Source organism: Vombatus ursinus, unplaced genomic scaffold (genome assembly GCF_900497805.2).
Source record: "Vombatus ursinus unplaced genomic scaffold, bare-nosed wombat genome assembly UNPS02015030.1, whole genome shotgun sequence".
NCBI lineage: Eukaryota > Metazoa > Chordata > Mammalia > Diprotodontia > Vombatidae > Vombatus > Vombatus ursinus.
Window position 1 is genome coordinate 1,458,824 of NW_020954808.1, and position 20,311 is coordinate 1,479,134.

General features: G+C 52.5%; 1 protein-coding gene across 7 annotated transcripts in view; it reads right to left on the reverse strand.

Annotated features, from left to right (window-relative positions):
• Nucleotides 1–251: 251 nt before the first annotated feature.
• Nucleotides 252–20,311, reverse strand: part of ZC3H4 (zinc finger CCCH-type containing 4) — a 47,536-nt gene continuing 27,476 nt past the window's right edge. For 3 of the 7 annotated variants that reach the window (XM_027845878.1, XM_027845876.1, XM_027845881.1), the window contains exons 12-14: nt 19,903–20,306; nt 18,258–18,509; nt 15,761–17,401 (exon numbers count right to left, since the gene is read on the reverse strand). In XM_027845878.1, the coding sequence (XP_027701679.1) occupies nt 15,876–17,401; nt 18,258–18,509; nt 19,903–20,306 (2,182 nt within the window). In that variant the 3' untranslated portion in view covers nt 15,761–15,875. Of the gene's footprint in view, nt 338–4,596; nt 4,654–15,760; nt 17,402–18,257; nt 18,510–19,902; nt 20,307–20,311 lie in introns of those variants that run through there. The other 4 variants (XM_027845879.1, XM_027845882.1, XM_027845877.1 and 1 more) reach the window with 4 other exon arrangements.

Below are 20,311 nucleotides of genomic sequence, written 5' to 3' on the forward strand. Positions count from 1 at the left end.
GACTGGCAGAAGAGGCTACTGCAGTGGTCCAGGTGAAAGGGGAGGTCCGCGTGGCGACCACGGGAGCGGAGAGGAGAGTGGCTGCAGAGCCGGGGGGCTGAGGAAGAGTGGAGGGAGGGGGGATGACGCCAAGGCTGCAAACCTGGGATTCTGCAAGGATGGTGAGAAGTGCGGGGGATCTGGAGGAAGGACGGGCTCCCGGGGAAGAGAAGACGATCGCCATCTTGGATGGGTTGACTTTGAGAGGCCTAGGGGACACCCGAGCGGAGACGTCGACCAGCCAGCCGCGGAGGGAAGTGGGACTGAGGCTCAGAAGACGGATGAGGACTGGGGTCACCTGCAGAGAGATGAGAAGGGAGTCCTTGGGAGGTACTGGGATCACTGGGAGAAACAGCCCTGGGGCACACCCATGGGCACAGGATGGGCACAGACCAGGATCCAGCAAAGAAGACGGAGAAGGAGAGGCGAGACAGGAGAGAGCGTCCAGGAGGAGGGGGCGGTCAACAGCTGCACAGAGGTCAAGAGGGAGGAGAATTATTATTCCAGGCCTCCAAAATCTGGCCCCAGCCTCCCCGGTTCTCAAGCCACTCTCCCCTCCCCTTCCCAACCAAAGCTCAGCAGGGCCCTCCCACATCCTCATCAACCCTGTCTTACAGTGCCCTCTTCTCCCAAGAATTCCATTTCTAGCTGGGAAAAAACCTTGGAAGTCTAGTCCAACCCCATTTTACAGACGAGGAAACCAACGCCCCAAGAAGTGACTGGCCCAGGACCACACAGTGGCTAGAATTTCTAGAATAGCTAGAATTATTCTTAATAATTAAACATTAAGACGTAAACATTTCTACAGTAGGGCTATTCCCTCTCAACCCTATGAGTTAGGTGATGTGAGGCTTAGGATCCCCATTTTAAAGACGAAACTTGAGGCTAGCCCAAGGTCCCACATCTAGTCAGGATTTGAACACGGGTCTTCTGATTCTTTGTTGAGTCCAAGTCTTATCTCAAGGTTACTCAAAATCCCCCAGGAGAAGACCACCTCATGAGTGTAAGAGGCCATCATGACTCTCCTAGCCCTTACCCCCATCCCCCAGGACTCCGGGCTCCTAACTACAGCCCTGCCTCCCACTGGGGAGACCTCTTGTCTGTGCTGGAGAAGCCGGGGTTCAGCCTCCAGGGATCCCACCTCTCTCCCCCTCCCCCCACTAACCTAAGTTAGGAAACGTGATCCCCAGGGCAGACAGAAGTTGGGTAGTACCAGCTTCTCAAATCCCATTAAGTCAAGAGCCTCTGTCCCAGGACGTGGGAGCCTCTTCTCCTATGGCTACTACCCACCCCTGGCTAGTGGATCTCAAGGCTCTTTCCCCTTCCTGAAAGTCCTACTCTTACCCAGAAGGCTTCTGCATTTCATCCTCTTCTCCTAGGGGCCTCCCAGGGGCCAACCAAGGGCCTCAGGTCTTACTGAGCAGGAACTGAACTGTTCCTTGGTAAGCAGCCAGAGGACTCCTGTCTACATCCCAACAGTGTGGCATAGTGGAGAGAATGCCGGATTTACAGTGGCACAACCTGAGTTTGCGGCAGTCCCTCTGTGGGCCTCAGTTTCCTCATCTGCTAATATAAGAAGTGCTGACAATGCCCAGATAATGTTTTCTGGATATGGAAGAAAGGGGAGGATGTGTGGAGGGGGCGCCATCTCTGATGACATTAGACATCCCCAAGCAAGCAGAGAAGCACCAACCACCCAGCCTCAACTAGAAGGTGCGGAGAGTAGAGAGCTGGGCTTGAGTCAGGAGGACCTGAGTTCAACTCCAGCCTCGGACGCTCACCAGGGCAAGTCATTCCACCTCGGTCAGTCTCAGATTAATCGACTGTAAAATGGGGATAATAACACCCACTTCCCAAGGCTGTTGTGAAGACAAAATGAGCTAATATTTGTAAAGCGCTTTGCAAACTTTCAGGCACTACAGAAATGCTGCTGGTTGTTATTCTAACCTAGGCAATTCAAAGTCCCACAGGCCTCGCCAGGCTCCTACAGCATGGGCTTTGGACTCCCTTCGGGCTGCCCAATACACCTTACAATATATCTTTTCCCTACGGGAGGGAAATTCATAAGACCATGGGACTGAAAGCTAACTTGTTATTATCTCCCCTTATTGGCCCAAAGGGAGTAGGGAGTGGAGAGAACTATCACAGAAATTAGAGGCTGCTCCCTCGGGCCAGACAACAAACGGGGAGGCAGGACGGGGTAAGGGGGATCTGTCTTGGACATCTACTAGCTGTGTGACCGTGGACAAATAGCTTCACCTCTGACCTATCAAATGGGGCTAATAGAGGACTGCCTCTCTCAGCTGTTATAAGCCTCAGATAAGGGGTGTAAAGCATTTTGCAAACCTTAGAGGATGACAGAAATGATGTCTTTTCCCCCTCCACCCAGAAGAATGTCACCAATCAATGAAATAAGCATTTATTAAGGACCTAGCATACAAAGCCCAAAATGAAAGGGCCCCATCCCCCAAGAGCTAGCATTCTCATAGGGAGATAATTTCTATCTATTGTATCTACAACTATGTAACGGAGATTCCTTGAGGATGGGGGGTGTCGGTCTGAAATGCCTAACACACTGCCTGGTCCCATCCACCCTGGCTTTCTGCAAGTGGGCATCCATTCTTTCCTTGAAGACTCCAGATATGGAGACCTCCCACCCACCTCTCTGGCAGCCCATTTCATTTGGGGATCACAAGAGTGATGTCTAGCCTAACAACCGTGGGTACAAGGAGTGGGAGAGACCAGGGCCCACATCCCAGCTGGCCAATTTACTACTGGTAGGACTTTGGGGAAGTCACTTTCACAATTCTCTGGGCCTCAGTTTCCTCATCCATAAAATGGGGCCGTTAGACTAGGTCTTTTTTTTTCCCCCTTAACTGACTAGGTCCCTTCTGACTCTTAATCTACTGTCTAAAGTCAAGCCATCATCCGTAACTCCACTCTCCCTTTCATGCCCCACTGCATCTGGTTCCGATCTCAGGCCAGGGAAGACCAGGTCTACCCCCTCTTTCGCCTATCAACCCTTCTCTCTTCTCCAGGCTTCTCCGTTCCTTCAGTTTTTCTATGTTGTATATAATCCCTGAATTTCCATGACAGCCACTGTGCTTAATCCTACATAGCATCATAATTTGCATGTCCTTTGGTAGCCCTGCCCTTAACATGGGGCACCCTAAGCCAGTCATCTTTCTCCCCCCCCATTCCCATGGCCCCGTCACCATTCCCATGTCTCACCAGCCAGGGGTCAAAATTCCCCAGTTCCTCCTCCCTCCTTCCTTTCCAATCTATAAAGTCATCACGAACTGGCCATTCATTCCTCCTCTCCCCAGGCTCTGGGGACCCCTCCTCCATCATCTCCATAACCTGGCTTGACAAGATGCGGCCCCCCTCCTCAGGAAAGCCCCTTCTTCGAAGGGCCCAAGCTGGATGGCCTTGATGGAGCGGGCCTGGAGGCCAGGGGCCAGCCTGGAGCGTCCAAACCTGCCCCACAAACAGCAAGAGTTTTCTGGAACCCTAGGCTCTCTGGCTTGCATAAAACTGAACTCAAATTTTGACTTTCTGCAGGAAGCCCCCCCTGATCCTTGTGGTTGCCAGTTACCTTTTCTCTTCCCTAAATCTCCCTAAACATCTGGTTTACCCTTGATGCACTTATACTACATTTATCTGTGTTTCTATCTTTTTCCCCTATGAGACTCTAAACCTGAGCCCTGCAAGGGCTTAGCAGGGCCTAGGCAGAGCCTGCTCTTGTGGGCCAGGGTCCTCTTTACAAAAACCGTATTCCAGGCAGGCCTGCCTTCCTACTTTCTCCCTGGAAGCCACCCCAGAAGTGGAACAGATCGGTGAACTGGGAACAAAGATCAGACAGGAGTAGGGAGGGGAAAGCAGTGGGGCACATCCCAGAACCTCAGGGTCCATCCAGCTGGACAGGAAGCCCCACCATACCATCCTCAACCAATGGGCAGCAGCCTTCACTGAAGACCCTCACCACCTGCCGAGGCAGGTGCTTCCTTCTCACTGGGAGAAAGCGCTTCCTCACATTAAGCCCAAGTTTGCAGCAACTCCCACCCACCCCTGCCCCCACTGATCCTAACTCTATACATCCTCCCTCTTGAAAACCATCTTATTTCCAAGGTAAACTTCCCCAGTTCCTTCCACCGGTCTCCACACGGCCTGATCTTAAGGCCTCTACTCTGTCCGGATCCTTCCTCTGACTCACTTCCACCTGGCTCATCAACGTCTTTCCAAAGAAGCAAACACCGGACACGGGCAGTATACTGAGGGACCATCCCCTCCCTGGTGATGCCACCTGCCCTGACAACCTGAGTCATGTTCTACTCCAGAGGGACCAGGGAACTGGGAGCCAAACCCTCCCCAGCTGCTTTCCTACCCCCTTTCCTTGACATGTCAGCTTCCCCAAGCCAATTCCATGGCGCCATCTTCCTTCAAACTCTGGTTCTAATTCACTCTTAACCAGCGCTTGTCAAGCGGAGATCTGCGCCCAGCCCTTTGGGGAGACAAAGTTATGGAGGAGGACGCCGTCTGGGTTAGCATCTCTCTTACCTCTGCTGGCTAGACATCTTTTCGGCACAGACACATTCTCCTGGGGGAGAAGGGGACCTGTTGAAAAGGGGGAAAACCCAGGGCTGAAAGAGAAAAGTTAGATACATTATACCCAGCCCCACGGGGAGAGGGGAGACTTAGGGCTGGGTAGCTCTGGCTTCATTGGGCCTTTCCAAGGACCCTTCCCCTGGCCAGCCATGACAAGAAAAACAAACAGAAAACAAAGCATTTTATCCACATTACTCCTCTGAAACTCACAATATACCCCTGTGTGGACTTGGATGGGGGTCAGAGACAGGCTCCCCTGAGATCAACTAATCAGCAAAAGGAGGCCCAGGGAGGGAAAGAGAGTCATCCAAAGTTATCCAGGTAGGTAACAGCAAAGCTGGAATTCAAACCCAGTCTTCTGGTCCAGTGAGCTCTCTTTCCACTACACTGATTTCCCCCATTTTACAGGTCAGGAAAACTGAGGCTCAGAGGATTTGAGTGATCTGCTCCAAGTTTACACAGCCAGTAGTGGGGAGGGCCAGGAACCGAACCCTGTTTCTAAAGGGCCCTGTCCTTTGTGGTCAAAGAATTTCCAGTCCTTTACGGGACAGAGATGCAGGTAAATGAGTAACTATACAACATAACTTGATAAGCACATTAGTGAGCCGTAATAAAATTAGCATTTCGTGAGGTTGGAGGGATGGAAGTACCAAGGGTAGGGGGCAGGGAGGGAGATGGGCTTTTAAAGAAGGACTGAAGGGCAGCTAGGTGGCGCATTGGATAGAGCACCAGCCCTGAAGTCAGGAGGACCCGAGTTCAAATCTGGCCTCAGACCAAACACTTGACACTTACTAGCTGTGTGACCCTGGGCAAGTCACTTAACCCCAACTGCCTAAGCAAAAAAAAAAACAAAAAAAAAAACAAACAAAAGCAACAACAACAAGAAGGATTGAAAAGGATGGGTGAGGATTCAGGAAATGATGCTTTTCTTGACGTTTATCCAGCGGCTCTCACCCATATCTTGGCTTATGGGAGCTCAGGTGAGCGTCTTCCTCTCTCTGAGCCTGAGTTTTCTCAATTATGCAATGAGGAGGTTGGACTAGACCCTTTCGAAGGTCCTTTTTGGCTCTAAATCCTTTGGGCCTTGGGGCTGACTATCTGGAACCCGAAGGCCAGGCTGGGATCTCCCCGGAGCGTCCTCTGCCCTGCTTAGTGACATTTACAAGTGGAAGGTAGGGGGTTATCTCTCGCCAGGGCTGAGGCTGCTGGGTCAAGAAAAGGGCCAGGACAGGCCTTTTCATGTGGCGTGAAACGAGGTTTCATAGGGAAGACCCTTGCCCCTCTACCCGCCCCAAACACACTGCTGGAAAGAGCGTAGGAGACATGGGGCTCTGGTGCCCCAGAATAACTGAATGACCACTTCTCGGGTTTGCTGGAGAAAGGATCCTTGCTCAAGAATGTCATGGATGAGATGGCCTCTGGTGAACCTTCCAACTCTGACATTCTGTGAAATGGAAGTTTTGTGATGTCAGATTTTTAAGGTTTGTCTGAGAGCAGAGGGAGACGTTCAAGTGCTCAGATGGGTCATCTGTCAATAAACACTTATCAAGTGCCTACTACGGGCGAGGCACTCCGCTAAGTTCCACTAACCTCTCCACCTACAATAGCAGAACGGACCCATCTGTCCAAGAGGGACGGACAGATATCTGAGAGGCAGATAGCTGCGGTAACGAAGACAGAGTCAGGAAAAGCCTGGATTCCAAACCTCCCTCCACAATCTACCAGCTGTGTTGTGTGACTGCGGGTAACTCCCTTATCCTGAGCCTCAGTTTCTTCATCTGTCATTTGGGGATAATGAAATCTCTGGTCCCTACCTCCCAAGGTTATGGGGAGAATCAAATGAGACAATGTAGATAAAACATTCTGCAAACCTTAATGGGCCACGGAAATAAACGTCAGCTACTATTTCCTTCTCAGATACTTGGTTAGAGAGACAAGCACCCAACGAGTCAGCAGGGGATACGGGTTCTAACGTACTATTTGACTTTGTCAGAGGGCAGTTAATCTAACTTAATGCAATGGGAGACCATGGGCAAATCCCTTTCTCTCTGAGATTCTCAAGCAAATGAGTTAGCACAACATAAAGCACTTTGCCAACCTTAACGCTAGCCACTACCATCATCACTGTTCCCTCTGAGCCTCAGTTACCCTCTCTGTAAAATGAGGGAATCTGACTAGACATTTCTAAATCTTGCCATTCCTATGACTGGCTTCTAGTGCCAGATCTTCCAACGGCCTGGGCTAAGTTCCTTCCTTCCTCTCTCCAGGCTTTGGGTTTCCCCCTCTAGAAAATCTCTAAAAAAAAATAAAAATAATACACAATCTCTAAGGACCCTCACATCTCTCAAGTTTGATATGTCTACGACTGAGCTCAGAAGATGGCGGCTCTAGTCCTGAGTCCCCAGGAGCTCCGAGGGCCTCATACAAGTCACCTTCCCTATCCCTGCCTCAGGCTCCCCTCTCTGTGAAATGAGGGGGTGGGATATCTCAGTTAGGACCATCAGGAAAATAAAGGAAGTGCCTCCCGCAACCAGCCGCCCCATGGACGCCTGATGGCCAAAGTGTGGCTTTGCAATCTGGGTTACAGGCTGAAATCCCAGTCAATCAGGAGGAACCTAAGGGGTCATTAAGTCCAATGTATCATCACTGCCAAGTGGCCATCTCTCCAGCCTCTGCGAGGAGTGGGGCACCCCAACTTCCCAAGCAGCCTTCTCCATTTCTGGATACTTCTTTGGGTTAGGAATATTTTCCTCAAGCCATGCCTAAATCTGCTCCACTGGCACTTCCACTCACACTCCAATTTATGACCTCTGGGACCAGGCAGAAGTCCACAGGACAACCCCAGTCTTCTCAAACAATATTCTCAAGATATGGTCTTGGGCTCCTTCCCCATCCTGCTCACCGTCTTCTAGAAGTATTCCAGTCTGTCAATATCTTCCTTAAAATGTGTTACTTAGAACTCAACAGAGGATATGCCAAGGCCAAGTAGAGCAGAACTGTCACCAGCTCCCTTGCTCTGGGCACCATTCATGCATCTCTCAATGCAATCTGGCACAGCATTAGCCTTTCTGGCTGCCATTGGATATTACTGACTTATGTAGAGATTGTGGTCCACTAAGACCTCCATGCTTTTTTATTCAAAACGTCTGCCCATGCCTCTCCCATCTTGTACTTGTAGATTTTAAAAACTCAGTTGTAAAACTTTACATTCAAACAAATTTCCTCCTTTTAGGTTCAGCGCATGGTCCTAGCAGGCCAAAGTATTTTTTGATGTTGGCTCTATCCTTTTCAGATTCATATTATTTGCAAATGTGAAGACCATACCATCTATACCTTCACCCTCATCCTTGATGAACACGTAAGACAGATCCCCGGGGCCCTCTGCTAGAGAATTCCCTTCAGGGTGACAATCACTCATTAACACCAATGTGTTGAGCCTGGTCACTCAACCCATTCTGAATCTATCTAAAAGTGTTAGGATACGGCCCAAAGGCCTTGATGCCACTTAGGCGTAGCGGGGTTATGGCATTCCCCTCCTCTATAGGCTTAGTAACCCTGTCCAGAAAGGGAAGGAGGTTAGTGTGGCATACCCTACTCCTGGGGAAGTCATCCCGGCTCCTTCGTGGTCGCCACCTCTCTTCTTAAATGACAACCAACCATCCCTTGCTCAGAACATTCTAGAATCTTGCCAGTATTCTAAACCAAACTCACCGGAATATAGCTTTGCAGACTCCACCGTCTTCCCTTATTAGAAAATCAGGACAACATCTGCCCTCTAGTGCTGTGGCAGCTCTCTCATCCTCCATGATCTTTCAAAAGATCACCGACGGGCGGCTAAGCAATCAATCGCACCTGCCCATCCTTTCGGGGCCCTGGGATGTGGTTTTGTCCAGGCCTGGTGACTCGAACTCCCTGAGGTCAGGAGGCTGCTCTGAATTATCCTGGGTGTGTCAACTCCCTTTTAACCACTTTTGAGCTATCCTTCCCAGTCAAAGATCATTCTCCTGGTGGGGCCAGTTTCCTTCCTTTTCCTCTCAGAGATCAGGGCATGTTTTTGGATGTGCTGTGGAGTGAAATATCGTAAGAGCACAATCTACAGTCCACAAATCAATGTACTGGGAGGATGCCCAGGAGAGAAGGATTCACACATGAATAATGACATCCCACAGGCCTGACTCTGCCACTCGCTCCCCCAACTCACTCTGGTCAGATTTCCCTTTTGTAAGACAAGGATATTTAAGATTGCTAGGGTCTTTTCCAATGCTAACATTTGATGGGTCGGTGACTGAGTCCTAATTGTGCCTCCTCAGGTAAGCCCCTTTCCTTCTACGGGCCTCAGTTTCTTCCTTTCATAGCACAAGGGTGTCCGGTCTCTAAAAGTCCCTCCTAGCTCACATTCTCAGGGTTCTTTGGCATTCTAAGGGCCCAGAGAGGGTGGAAAGAGCTCAGGGTCTAGAGCTGGAGTTCCTGGGCTCAAATCTTTGCTCTGCCACTCACTACCTAGGAGACTTGAGCAAGTCACTGAATCTCCCTGGGCCCCAGTTTCCTCCTTACAAACTAAAGAGAATCACACCCCTACTGCATAAGATTATTCGGATGAAATGAGGTAAGATATGTAAAGTGCTTTGCAAAACTGTAAAGCTGTACATGACTCACTGCTCAGCCGGGGAAAAAGGAACCGGCTGGCACAAAGCCGAAGCCTGGGTGGTGGATGACAGGGATGTACAAATGGGGAAACTAAAGCTTGCTGGGATGACAGAAACAGAGACAGCCTGGGGTAGTGGAAAGAGCACTGAATTTGGAGTGCGAGGACCTGGGTTCAAATCCCAGCTTTTCTACCAACTACCTGCATGAGTTTGGGTGAAACCTTTCCCTCCCAGCCCCCAGGAGGAGGATGATAGAGCCATCCCCCATGCTTTTCTGGAGTGGGGATCCCAGGAACACCAACCCCAGCGCTTGGGGGAGAACAGCCTCTCTCCCTTTGTGAAGCCCTCCCTGAGGGCTTCCTCAGGGGGACGTGGGATTGTCTCTGCGCTAAAAGGGCTTCCTCTTCTTCACCCCTGTGACCAGGGAGGAGCAGGGAAGCTAAGGTGGGTCCAAAACTGGGGCCTCAGAGACAGAAAGAGTGGAGTGAGCTAGCCGGCAGCCAGTTCAGAAAGTCCTCGGCTGCTCACCTCCAAAACAGAAAGGAAAACAGGGCCGGTGCTGAGCAGCTGCTTCAAGGACAAAGTGCCTTAGGCTCAAAACTTTCTCCCTTCGTGGAGAGGAGAAGCATCTGTGCTAAAAAAGTCTTTCAATGGGACAAGTTCCAAGATGGCCAACTCTCAACCCTACCCTACCCACGCCCACAATCCCCACCCTCCGCCCCCACCACCAAAAAAAATCCAGCCTAAAGATACATTGCTAAGGGGGTCTTGGCTCCATCTAGAACCAAGCTCCCAGCGACCCAAGCATCCCTGCTCGCATTTCTACAGCCCTTTCCTCAGAACAGCCTGAGGATGAAGGCAATGCAGATGTTATTTATAGATGAGGAAAGTGAGGCTAAGAGCCTCACTGTGGCTGGGCCCCAGGCCTTGCCTACCCAAGGTGACACAGCGAAGTTGACTCAGACCTCCTGATTCATCAGGGGTCCTTTTACTTATTACTCTATCTTTGCTTATTATTATATGTAGTTGCTGTCTTATTTTCCCAAATATATTAAAGGTGTCCTGAGGTCAAATGCTCACCTAGGTGGTTATTAAAATTTAAAAAGCAGGAAATGTTGGCCCTAGCTGATTGGGGAGGGGAGACAAAGCCTTGCCCTTGGGAAGACTCTTGGGGACACCCTAATCAAGGTCCTCAGGGAACAGCAACAATGATAAGGATTGTCAGGAGAGGCCTTTGGGGTCGGGACAAGAGGAGCGGAAGGAAGGTTCAGAGAACCTAAAGGGGGACACCTCCTGAGTAGGAGCACCGACTTCTGAGCTCCCCCTGGGTCCACAGCCTCCACCCCCAGGTCATGGAAGTCCCTCCTCCAAGCACCTAAGCGGGCTTTTACCTGCTTTTGGTGAGTGGGGTTCCAGGAAAGCTGAGATCCCCTTTTGACTCTCCTCCTGCCGTCCCAGCCTGCCTCTGCCCCCTACCCTTTCCTGGGTAACCCGGCTCCTGGGTTCTCTGTTTTAAGCCTGGCTGGTCAGGCCCAGGACTTTCTCCATTAAGACAAGCAGTCTGCAGGAGAGAGAGCCTGGGGTGTGGAGCCGGAGAACTGGGTTTTGATAAGACCTTAACTAGCTGTGTGACCTTGGGCAAGTCATACAACTCTCTGGGGCTCCATTTCCTTGGTTGTTAAAATGATCAGAAATTCTTAACCTTTATTAGGTCAGCAGGTTGTTGAAGCCTATGCAGAACCATGTTATGTCTGTTTTATTCATAAATGAGGAGATGCTAAATCCCAGTAGGAGATTAGTAAAATATTTTATTTTTTCTGTTCAAGTTTCTAGACCCCCAGTCTCTGACATGTCTCCACAGTCCCCCAGAGGTTTGCAGCTCCAAGATAGGAACTCCTGCACTAGATGGGCGATCTGTAAGGTCCCCACCAGCTTTAAATCTTACAACCCCCTGGTTCTAATTCCTAAACCCTCCCTGTTCCCTGGGCCACCACAGGTCCAAAGCACTGGGCCTTGGCTTTCTTGATGTTTAGCTCTCCTGGCTGGTCCCTGACCCACTGAACAGAGGTCCTGTCCCGGTCACTGTCACCTCCTTCTTTCCTTTCTCAGTCCCCTTCCAAACACTCCAGGATCCCAGAGGGAGTTTTCAGTTGTCATTTTTGTTTGTCTGGCTTGGTTTCCAGGGAAAAGATGGCACAGCTTCCGAAATAATACCGCAGGGGCAAGACGGTTGGAAGTATGAGAGAAGCCTGCAAGTGACCCCGAGGGCATCAGAAAGACTCCTTACTGACCGTGACTACATGGCGAGGACAAGAGACAACAGATGGACGGCTGCAGTGTCGGCCTGGGACCGACCCCAAGATACGGAAAAGGTCAAAGGAAGGCCCGGATGGGAAGACAAGGACAAGAATCACACTAAACAGCAGGGCAGGGAGGAAGACCCACACCAGCAAGATCATGGCTCCACTAAGGATCTAATACTCGGGGAAGACCTCCATTGTCCAATTTAATTTATCCAGTTTTAAATTAAAGTTCGCCAGGGTTTAGCTTGCCTCCTTCCCTGCCCTCCATGGCAGTGGGCTTCCTTGGGCCCTCAAAGAGGATGGCTTCTTCCCATCCCACAATCTCCCTCATTCACCCCCACCCCAAAGTGGGCTCTAGAGGATTTCAAGCTAAAAGAGACATGGTATATCGTCCAACTGAACCCTTTCCTTTTACTGAGAAGCAAACTGAGGTCAGGGGTCACTGAGACCGTAAGGAGCCAGCCAGGATTCGAAGGCCAGGTTCCCTTGAGGGGGAAGGTGCAGGGGGCTCATAGACCACCCCCAAAGGGATGCTCCGTGCATTAAAAAAGGACCACCATCAGCACTGCTGATCCCATGCCCCAGAGAAAGGCCTTTTCTGAGGCATTAGGGTCTTCCCCAGACCTCAGTCCCTGCCCCTCAGAAAGCTTACAGCACGTAGACAAGGAAAATGTAACCTGAAGAGGAAAAGGGAATTCCCAGCTGGGGGAGATGAGAGAAGTCTTCCCAGACATGGCTAGAAGGAAGATGAAAGGTGAGGATTCTGTGGGGCTGGAGATGTGGTCAGCACAATCCAGGCTCAGCAGCCTATTGAGGTATGTGGGGCTTGGGGGGCAGCTTGGAGTCCAGAAGTATCAAATGAATGGAACATGTCTGCAGGGCTGGCCACGGGGGCCCCTTTATGAGCAGGGGAGCGGCATGGGCAGATCTCTACCTTTAAAGAAAATGATGATTTTTGCAGCTGTGTGAAGAATGAATCGGAGGATAACATAAAAGCCCATTGTGGTGGAGCAGGGAAGAGGTGATAAGGGCCTGAATTAGCAGGGTGCTCACATGAGGAGAGAAAAGTGGATCAATACGAGGTGTTGTGGAGGTAGAATCTGTAAGACTTGTGGACCAACTGGGCGGGGGGCCTTGAGGTAGAGGGAAGAGTCACGGATGACTCCTGAGGTCACAAACCTGGGTGGCTGGAAAGACGATGGGAGAGTGGGCTTAAGGGGAAGAAAATGAGTTGTTCTTTGGACATGTCAGAATTCGAAAAGACTTATGGAATTAGAGAGGCTATCCCCTTAGAGAGAGCCTGCAGTCCTGCCCTGAGGGGAGAAAGCTGGGTTTTGATGCCAGGAGCCTGACTGCCCATCTGGGGCTCTCTTCCCTCCACAACAGGAGCATCTTTTGCATAGAAATAGAGAGATTTCAAAGCCCAGCTTAAATGTGACCCAGAAGAGGAGTACGTAAAGAACCTGGCAATGGGCTCCATTCTGTAAGAACCTCTGAGGCAGGGGGCCGCGGAGCACAGCAGGAGAGGGGCTGCACCCAGGAGGAAAGGCAGAGACTCCTTTCTTCACTCGACCATTCCCACTGCCACTTTTGTTGGGAAGCAGCTGGGTGAGAGTTACTGAGATCACACAGTGCTAAGTGTGTAAGATTCTTCTAGCCCTAACTAGGCCTGCTTACTGGAGAGGAATGAGGAAAGAAGGACCCCAAAGGAATCCAAGGGTCGAATGACAAAGCTGGCTGGCACTGAGGGACACATGTGGCTTGTCACCTGTCCCCCGCTCACAAGAGAGGAAGGGCAGCAGGGCTTTTACGGCTCTTACTTCCCTTAAGAAACAGTCTAATAAGCCAAAGAGAAATCACAGGACCATAGATTGAGACTTGGAAGGGATGGATGAGGTCGTCCTGACACCCACAGCCCATTTTACAGATGAGGGAACGGAGGCCCAGTGAGGAAGCAGCTAGCCTGAGGCTATACTGGCAGTGAGCCACAGAGCTGGGTCAGGAGCCTCAATTCTTTCACCCCGTGCACGGCAGATTCATTAATTATCGTCTCAGACTCAGTGCTCCGCTAGGGAGATGCCCGGCCATCCACTCTCGTACCTGAGTCTCTAGCCCTGGAGGGACGGCGGTGCCTTTCTAGGGAGCATGTTCTCTGCGCCATTGTCAGAGTGAATGAGCGCTGGCTAGTGGGGGGTGGGCGGCCTGTCTCACGCTCTGAATCCTGCGGAAAATGAACACCAGCAGCAAGGGACCAGATCACTTTAAAATAACTGCATCCTTTAATGGCAGTAATACAATTATTGGAGATGAAGGGACCACAGGAGAAAGGCGCGAATGACATTTCCTGGAAGACAGATGTGGGATACAAAAAAGGGAGTGGGGTAGGTGGACTGAAGGAGAGCCATGCGACCATAATTGTAAAAATACAGTGCGGTATATACATATTTGCATCATCAACGTCAACTCTGAAATATTATTTACACTTTTATTAACAATCTTGGTTAAAGAACGATTTTTCCTTAAAAACTCTAGTCTGATGGGAAAAACTATGGGCAAATTAGAGCTCTGGGAGGTTCTTATCCCATTTCTAGGTCCTCAAGAGATTTCCTTTAAAAAATTATTTCATTTCAGTTTCACAAAAAAAAAAAATCCCAACAAAAAACACCGTATCTTGCATATTTTACAAATGCCATGGGACCTGGCCCTTTAGGGGAAGGGAGGAGGAGAGGGGGGCAATCTCACTACTGATCGTGTCCCCCACCCCCCAAACACCTGATCAACAACAGCACAAGAGCCCCAGAAGGGGTGCGAGCTGTTCCCCCAGAGAAGCTGCAGCGGCCTCACACCCCTCACGGAGAGAGGGAAGCCACATGCCAAGGGAGGCAGTTTGTACATTATTTATGGAGACGGCAATGGTTACAAGAGCCAGCAGGCTGGGGAGGGGAGCAGGAGGTGGGTGCCAGGGGACACCAATAGAAGAGGCAGAGTCCACATAAAAAAGACTGCTTCTTAGCCTGGCTGGGAGAAGGGGGAAGAGCACGCAGAACAGCTTCCAAATAAAACTATCTGAATTTTCCTCAAGTTTTCAAACTAAAATTCTCCTAGAGAAGTGGGGCCATTATATGACAGTGGCCAGCCAAAGACGAACAGGACACAAACACGCCAGGCACCTCAGAAGGCCTGTCCTGTCCTCTCCAAGTGTGACAGCCTGCCTCTGGCTGAGAGTGAGCCAGCATGCCCCCCGTCCCCCAGGGCCTACCCCGGCAAACCCTGCCGCCAGAGCAGGACCCCCTCCCAGCCTCATTTCCCCTTGCCCTCTGACTCCCACCTGCCCTGATTCCCCTACGTGTCTATGGATCCACTATTATAACTTTGGCTCTGAAGCCCAAAACCGTCAACAGGGTTTCATGGTGCAGAATTTAAAAGAAGGCATGAAACAAAAGAATGACAAAAGCAAAAACTTTCTTGAAAGAAAAAAGCTGGGGACTTTTTTTCTTGAATGGTTTGTCCATACTAAGGAAGTGGGAACAAGGAGGAGGAACTGAGGGCAGTGGGGGTGTGAGCAGGAGTCTGGCCCAGCCTAGGGGCAAACAGCGCAGGTGGGGCCCACAAGCCCTCCAGAGCCAGACTGCCTAACGGACAGGCTGAGGCTGCCTGCGCTCCAAGCCCTTGGGCCTGCTGCCCACAGCTGCTGACATAAACTCTGGACAAGGGCAAAGGGAGACCCCGGGGAGTGGCCTGGGGAACTCCTGCCCCCACCTTGCCAGTGACCCTGGGGCTGCTCTCAGAGGTTCTCTAGCTCACCCCTTCCCCACCCTGGTCCTGGTCCCCGGGGGGCTTCCCTCCAGCTCTGACTCACCATGAGCCACTCCCCAGTGTGCCCCGGGCCCTGAGAATAGGACAGTGATGGACAGAGGAGCTAGGGTGATTTACACACACAGAAAGGGACAGAGGACAGGACGGCTACACAACTTGACCAAAACCACCCCCAGACCCATGGCAACATGGGGCCCAATATGCACTTTTAAGGGATCTGGGCAGGAGACTTTGATTGTTCAATTAAAAAAGACATTTTCTCGGAGATAGCCTGTGAGTCATACAGCACTGACCAGAACCAAAGATTTTTATGTACAATTTATAGGAACCAAAGAATAAAAAAACCCCAAGCCCTCTCCCCCCATGCCCCCACCCCCAGTACCCCTCCCCTGACATTCCCAACACTGAATGTGGCCATGAAATACAATCACAGGATGGGGGATGGGGGACGGGGTCCAGGTTAATACTACTGGCAGAAGGGGGATGCAGTGGGGTCAAAGCCTTTAAAAACATCTTTGAGGGACCCGGCATCCTGCTCGCTCTCTCGGGAGGGGCTGTTGCCAGCGAAAGGGCTCCCAGAGCCAGCCTTGGACGCCTGCTTCACGGTCCCAAACAGGGTGGGCACAGGCAAGTTGTGGAGGCCGGGCTGGGGGGCCCCCTCCGGAGAGGGTGCAGCTGAGGGGGCGGTGGCAGGGGTCGGGGTTGCCTTGGGGCGCGGCCGATTATAACTGTTGTACCTGTCCGTGGCCGTGGGCTCCGAGCCTGCCTTGCCCGCCTCCGGCTGTTCCAAGGCCGACTTGCGGATGAACGGAGGCTCTTTGGCCTTGGCCGCCGAGCTTTTGCCATTGCCGTCAGGACCCTTGGGCTGAGCACCCCCCTCAGGGGCTGGCTCGGCCACTTTGCCGCCAGAGTTCGGAGTCCTTGGGTCATAGAGACTGATGCCGCTGAGCACGTTGCTCTGCCCACTCCCACCACCTTGGCTGACCCCCCCAGCCGCCAGGACTCGAGGGTCGTAAGGGGCGATAGCTGGAGGTGAGGCCTCGCCGGAGGAAGCGGGGGGTGGCGCGGCCACCTCAGGAGTGCTGGGCTTGGTGGCACGGGACGACGCGGTGTCCCCGGGTTTCTGCAGCCGGGGGTCAGCAGGGGCTTTCCGCACTCGGGGGTCACTGGGCTTATCGCTCGGACTGGGTGCCGAGGGGCTGGACGCGTTGACGGTCTTGAGGATTCGAGAGAGCAACTCAAAATCCGGCAGGTTGGCGGCAGAGGCAGTGGGAGCAGAGTTGGGGTCCGAGGGGGCTGCCCCACGCTGCCGGGGATCTGAGGGCCCAGCGGCAGGGGGCCGGTGGAGGCGGGGATCGAGGGCAGGCAAAGACTGCAGGGCAGCAGGAAGAGAGGTTGCAGAGTCTTGTCTGGGGACAGGGAGCGGGATGAGGTCCTCTGGGTTCCACAGCACAGTGCGAGCAAAGCTGGGCTTGCTCAGGGTCACATCCTTCTTGATGTGGCTGAACTGCTGGAGCTGCAGCCGAGGATCCCGCAGCAGGGTCCCTGGCAGGGCGTCCAGAGGAATGGTCACTGCTTTTTCCCTCAGAGCCCTCTCCCCTTCCTCTTCTTCGGGGGGCCCGGACCCTTTCCCACCACTGGTGCACACCGGGCTTGGATGAAGTCCATCAGGCTTGGAGGTGGCAATGGAGCGAGCCAGTCGGGGGTCCGAGGGCCCCGAATCCCCAGAGCCCGAAGGGCCGGGAGCATCGGTGTGCCGAGAGAGTCGCGGGTCCCTGGCGAGCCGCGGGTCGGCGGGTCTGCCCCCAGCGGCAGGGCCCTTCTGGAGGCGGGGATCGCCCGCCGCTGGCAGGGACCCCGCGCTGCCGCCGCCTAACTCCCCACCGGGCGCCGGGGGCCGACTGGAGCTCTGCTGTCGCAGAGTTTTGAGGATGGAGGTCACGCTGCTTCCTCCGTCGTCCTCGTCGCTAGAGTACCAGTTGCCTGTGTCACCTGCGAGAGAAGGACAGACGTCAGCAAGTGGGTGTCGCCGACTTCCTCCCTTTACGCTTGCGCTTCAGCCAATGTGCAGGTCCCTACAGTAACTATCCCCCCCCCTTGCAGAGGTAACGAATGCCAGGCAGCAGAATAAGGTCCGTGCAGTCCACAAAGTCAAGGGGAAATAGCTGTCCAAAGCCTTCAGTCTGTCTCATGGGCATCTGCTCTTGGAGCTGTATTAAACTCCCTCCTCTGCTACTCAAAATGAGGGTGTAGGAGCGGAGAGAGCCTTGGCCTGAGAAGACAGGCTGCGGGCTCAGCTCTCACTCCCCACAGCCTGGCTTGGACTTGCTGGGGTGGAGGTGGCAGGAAGGCGCTCTGTGAACAGCCAAGGGTAGGACTCTGCCTGGCCGCCATCTAACCTGTTCCCTCAAAGGTCCCTCTCGCCCTCTCCCCCGCTCACCCACGCCGACGGCGGCGCCGGAGCTCCCTGCACGACTGTGAGTGGGCCTGCCTGATGACAAGTGACCGAGGTCAAAAAGCAGTGGTGAGAACCCAAACACTGTCTCTATCACCCGGGCATCCTTCGAGACCTCTTCGGACCCTAAATCACACTTCAGCCCTCACCGACTCTTAGGGCATCGGGTGCTACGACTCAACTGTCCACTGCACAATCTGTGTGAAAGCACCTGACAAAGCACAAGGCTCTCTCCCCGGCCGGCCGGGATCCTGAGTCTTTGCCCCCATCCACACAGACCACGGGACGCTGGCTCCGGCCACGCCTCAGTGAAGGTGCGCTTCGCAAGCAGCCTCCCTCTGGCCCAGGACCCTCGGCCGGAGCCCTGGGGGCCTGGGGCACAAACACACTTGCCTTCCTCATTCTCCCGCTCCTGCTTGCTGCTCTCAGCTAGCCTCCTTGCCCTTTCTTCTTCCTGCTGCTTCTGCTGGATGCGCAGGTATAAGGCCCTCTGGGCAGAGGGGAGGAAGTCAGGGACACTGGTGGCGGGCTGCTGTCTCCCAGGGGGCCCTGCTTCGAGGAAGCCATCAGGCTCCAGGGGCTGCTCTGGGAAAACGTGCTCTCCTGCCTCGCCTTCCATCTCCTCATAATGTCCATAGTCCTCTGCTGGGGGGAATAACCATGGGGCGAATTATTAATCTTTGGGAGGCAGTCAGGAGTTGCATTCCTCGAGGGAGTACCCTCACAGCGAGACCACAGACCCACTGAAGGAGGCCTTGAGGAAGTCAGTTTGAACTCCAAAGCCATTCCTGCCCATGGATTCCCAACCCGTGAACTTCCAAAGAGATAAAACAATCAGGTACTTTCTCCCCTACTCCTGATCAGAAAGTCTACTCCCTCGTGCAGCTTTACGAGAAGCGCGTGTACACGCTTTGGTGGCAATGAGGGAGAAGAGAGTGTCCCCTAACTGACTGTCCAAGAACGGGTCACAGCAGGGAGGGGCAGCCAGGATTACTTGGACAGACACTGCTAATGCTTTAGAAGAGTCGTCAGCAGGGGAGGGAATGCCATAAACAGCTGGAACCAGAGAACGCTGAATGAGAGCACACCCAGGCATTCACATAAAGAGCTTTCTCCTCCTGCATTCAGAGAAAGAATGTTTTCTTCCTTTGGGACTCACTCTAAATTGAAAAATCATTTGGGAATTATAAGAGCAGGTTCTACTTATGGAATAAACTGCAAAAAGAAAGTAATGGCTGGGTTATTTCTAACAGACCTCCTTAACACTGCCCCCTCTGACTGCAGGACCGAATACAGGGCCACGCGTCGGGTGTGTGCTTAATGAATGCTTACAGACTAGGTGCTTTTGGCTTGTTAAAAATAATACATATTTCACATTTAAGAATGAAATAGTTAAACTTCAAATAGACATGCTTGCTTTGCTCCAAGAATTCTATCTCTATGTCGTACGAGGAAAGTGTTGAGAATAAGCAGATTGCACAGGTTGAAGGAAACAGATTAGATGCCTGTTTTGGGGTGGCTGCGGTCCTAACGAGTGTGGCAAGACCACCCGGGATGAGTGTGCTGAGTCAGTCCATTTCTGGGGAGTGAATTAACTAAATCCTCACTCCCTGGCCATAGGAAGGGCGAGAGGTGCCACCCACAAGTAAACCTGCAGCGGCCTCAGAGTCAAGCAGCCGGCACGTCTATTAACCATCGAGCAAACAAGAAAGAGCTTTCCATGGAGAAGTGACGAGGAAGAGAAAAGAAAGCAAAGCCCCAAGACTGCAGACTACAACAGGCACAAAATCTGAAGAGATGCACAGAAAAATGCTGTTATTATCTTACAGGAGTTACTTTAAGAACCGTTAACGGAGACATGCAAGCAAAAGGCTCCAACGTGCAATCACCTCTGGGCTCTTCTGCAGTGTGTTAGTAGATGTTAAGATGTTCAAGCCAGAAAAAGTCTCCCTTCCCAATGATTCAAACCAAATGGAATCCTCCCTTGCAGGTTTCCCCAGAGCCTAGCTGCCAATCCCCATCCCAGGAAAGCACGTACCTGCCTCCCCCATTAGTCCAGGGTCCATCTCCATGCCCTCCTGCTGCTGGTAAAAGTTTTCGTAGAAGTTCTGAGCTGGTGGAACAGGGGGCATCATTCCGGAATGTGGGGAGTCTCCAGGACCATAGGGCATCATCGGTGGGCCCCCAGGACCCATGGGGGGTCCAGGATTCATCCCAGGGCCCATTGGCATGTCCGGGTGCATGTCGGGATGCATGTCCGGGTGCATGTCGGGATGCATGTCGGGATGCATGTCGGGATGCATGTCCGGGTGCATGTCGGGATGCATGTCAGGATGCATTGGTCCTGGCATGGGCCCAGGGGGTCCCATGTTGGGCCCAGGCCCCATTGGCCCAGGAGGCCCCCCAGGCCCAGGAAATCTGGGGGGAGGTGGAGCAGGGTGTCTAAA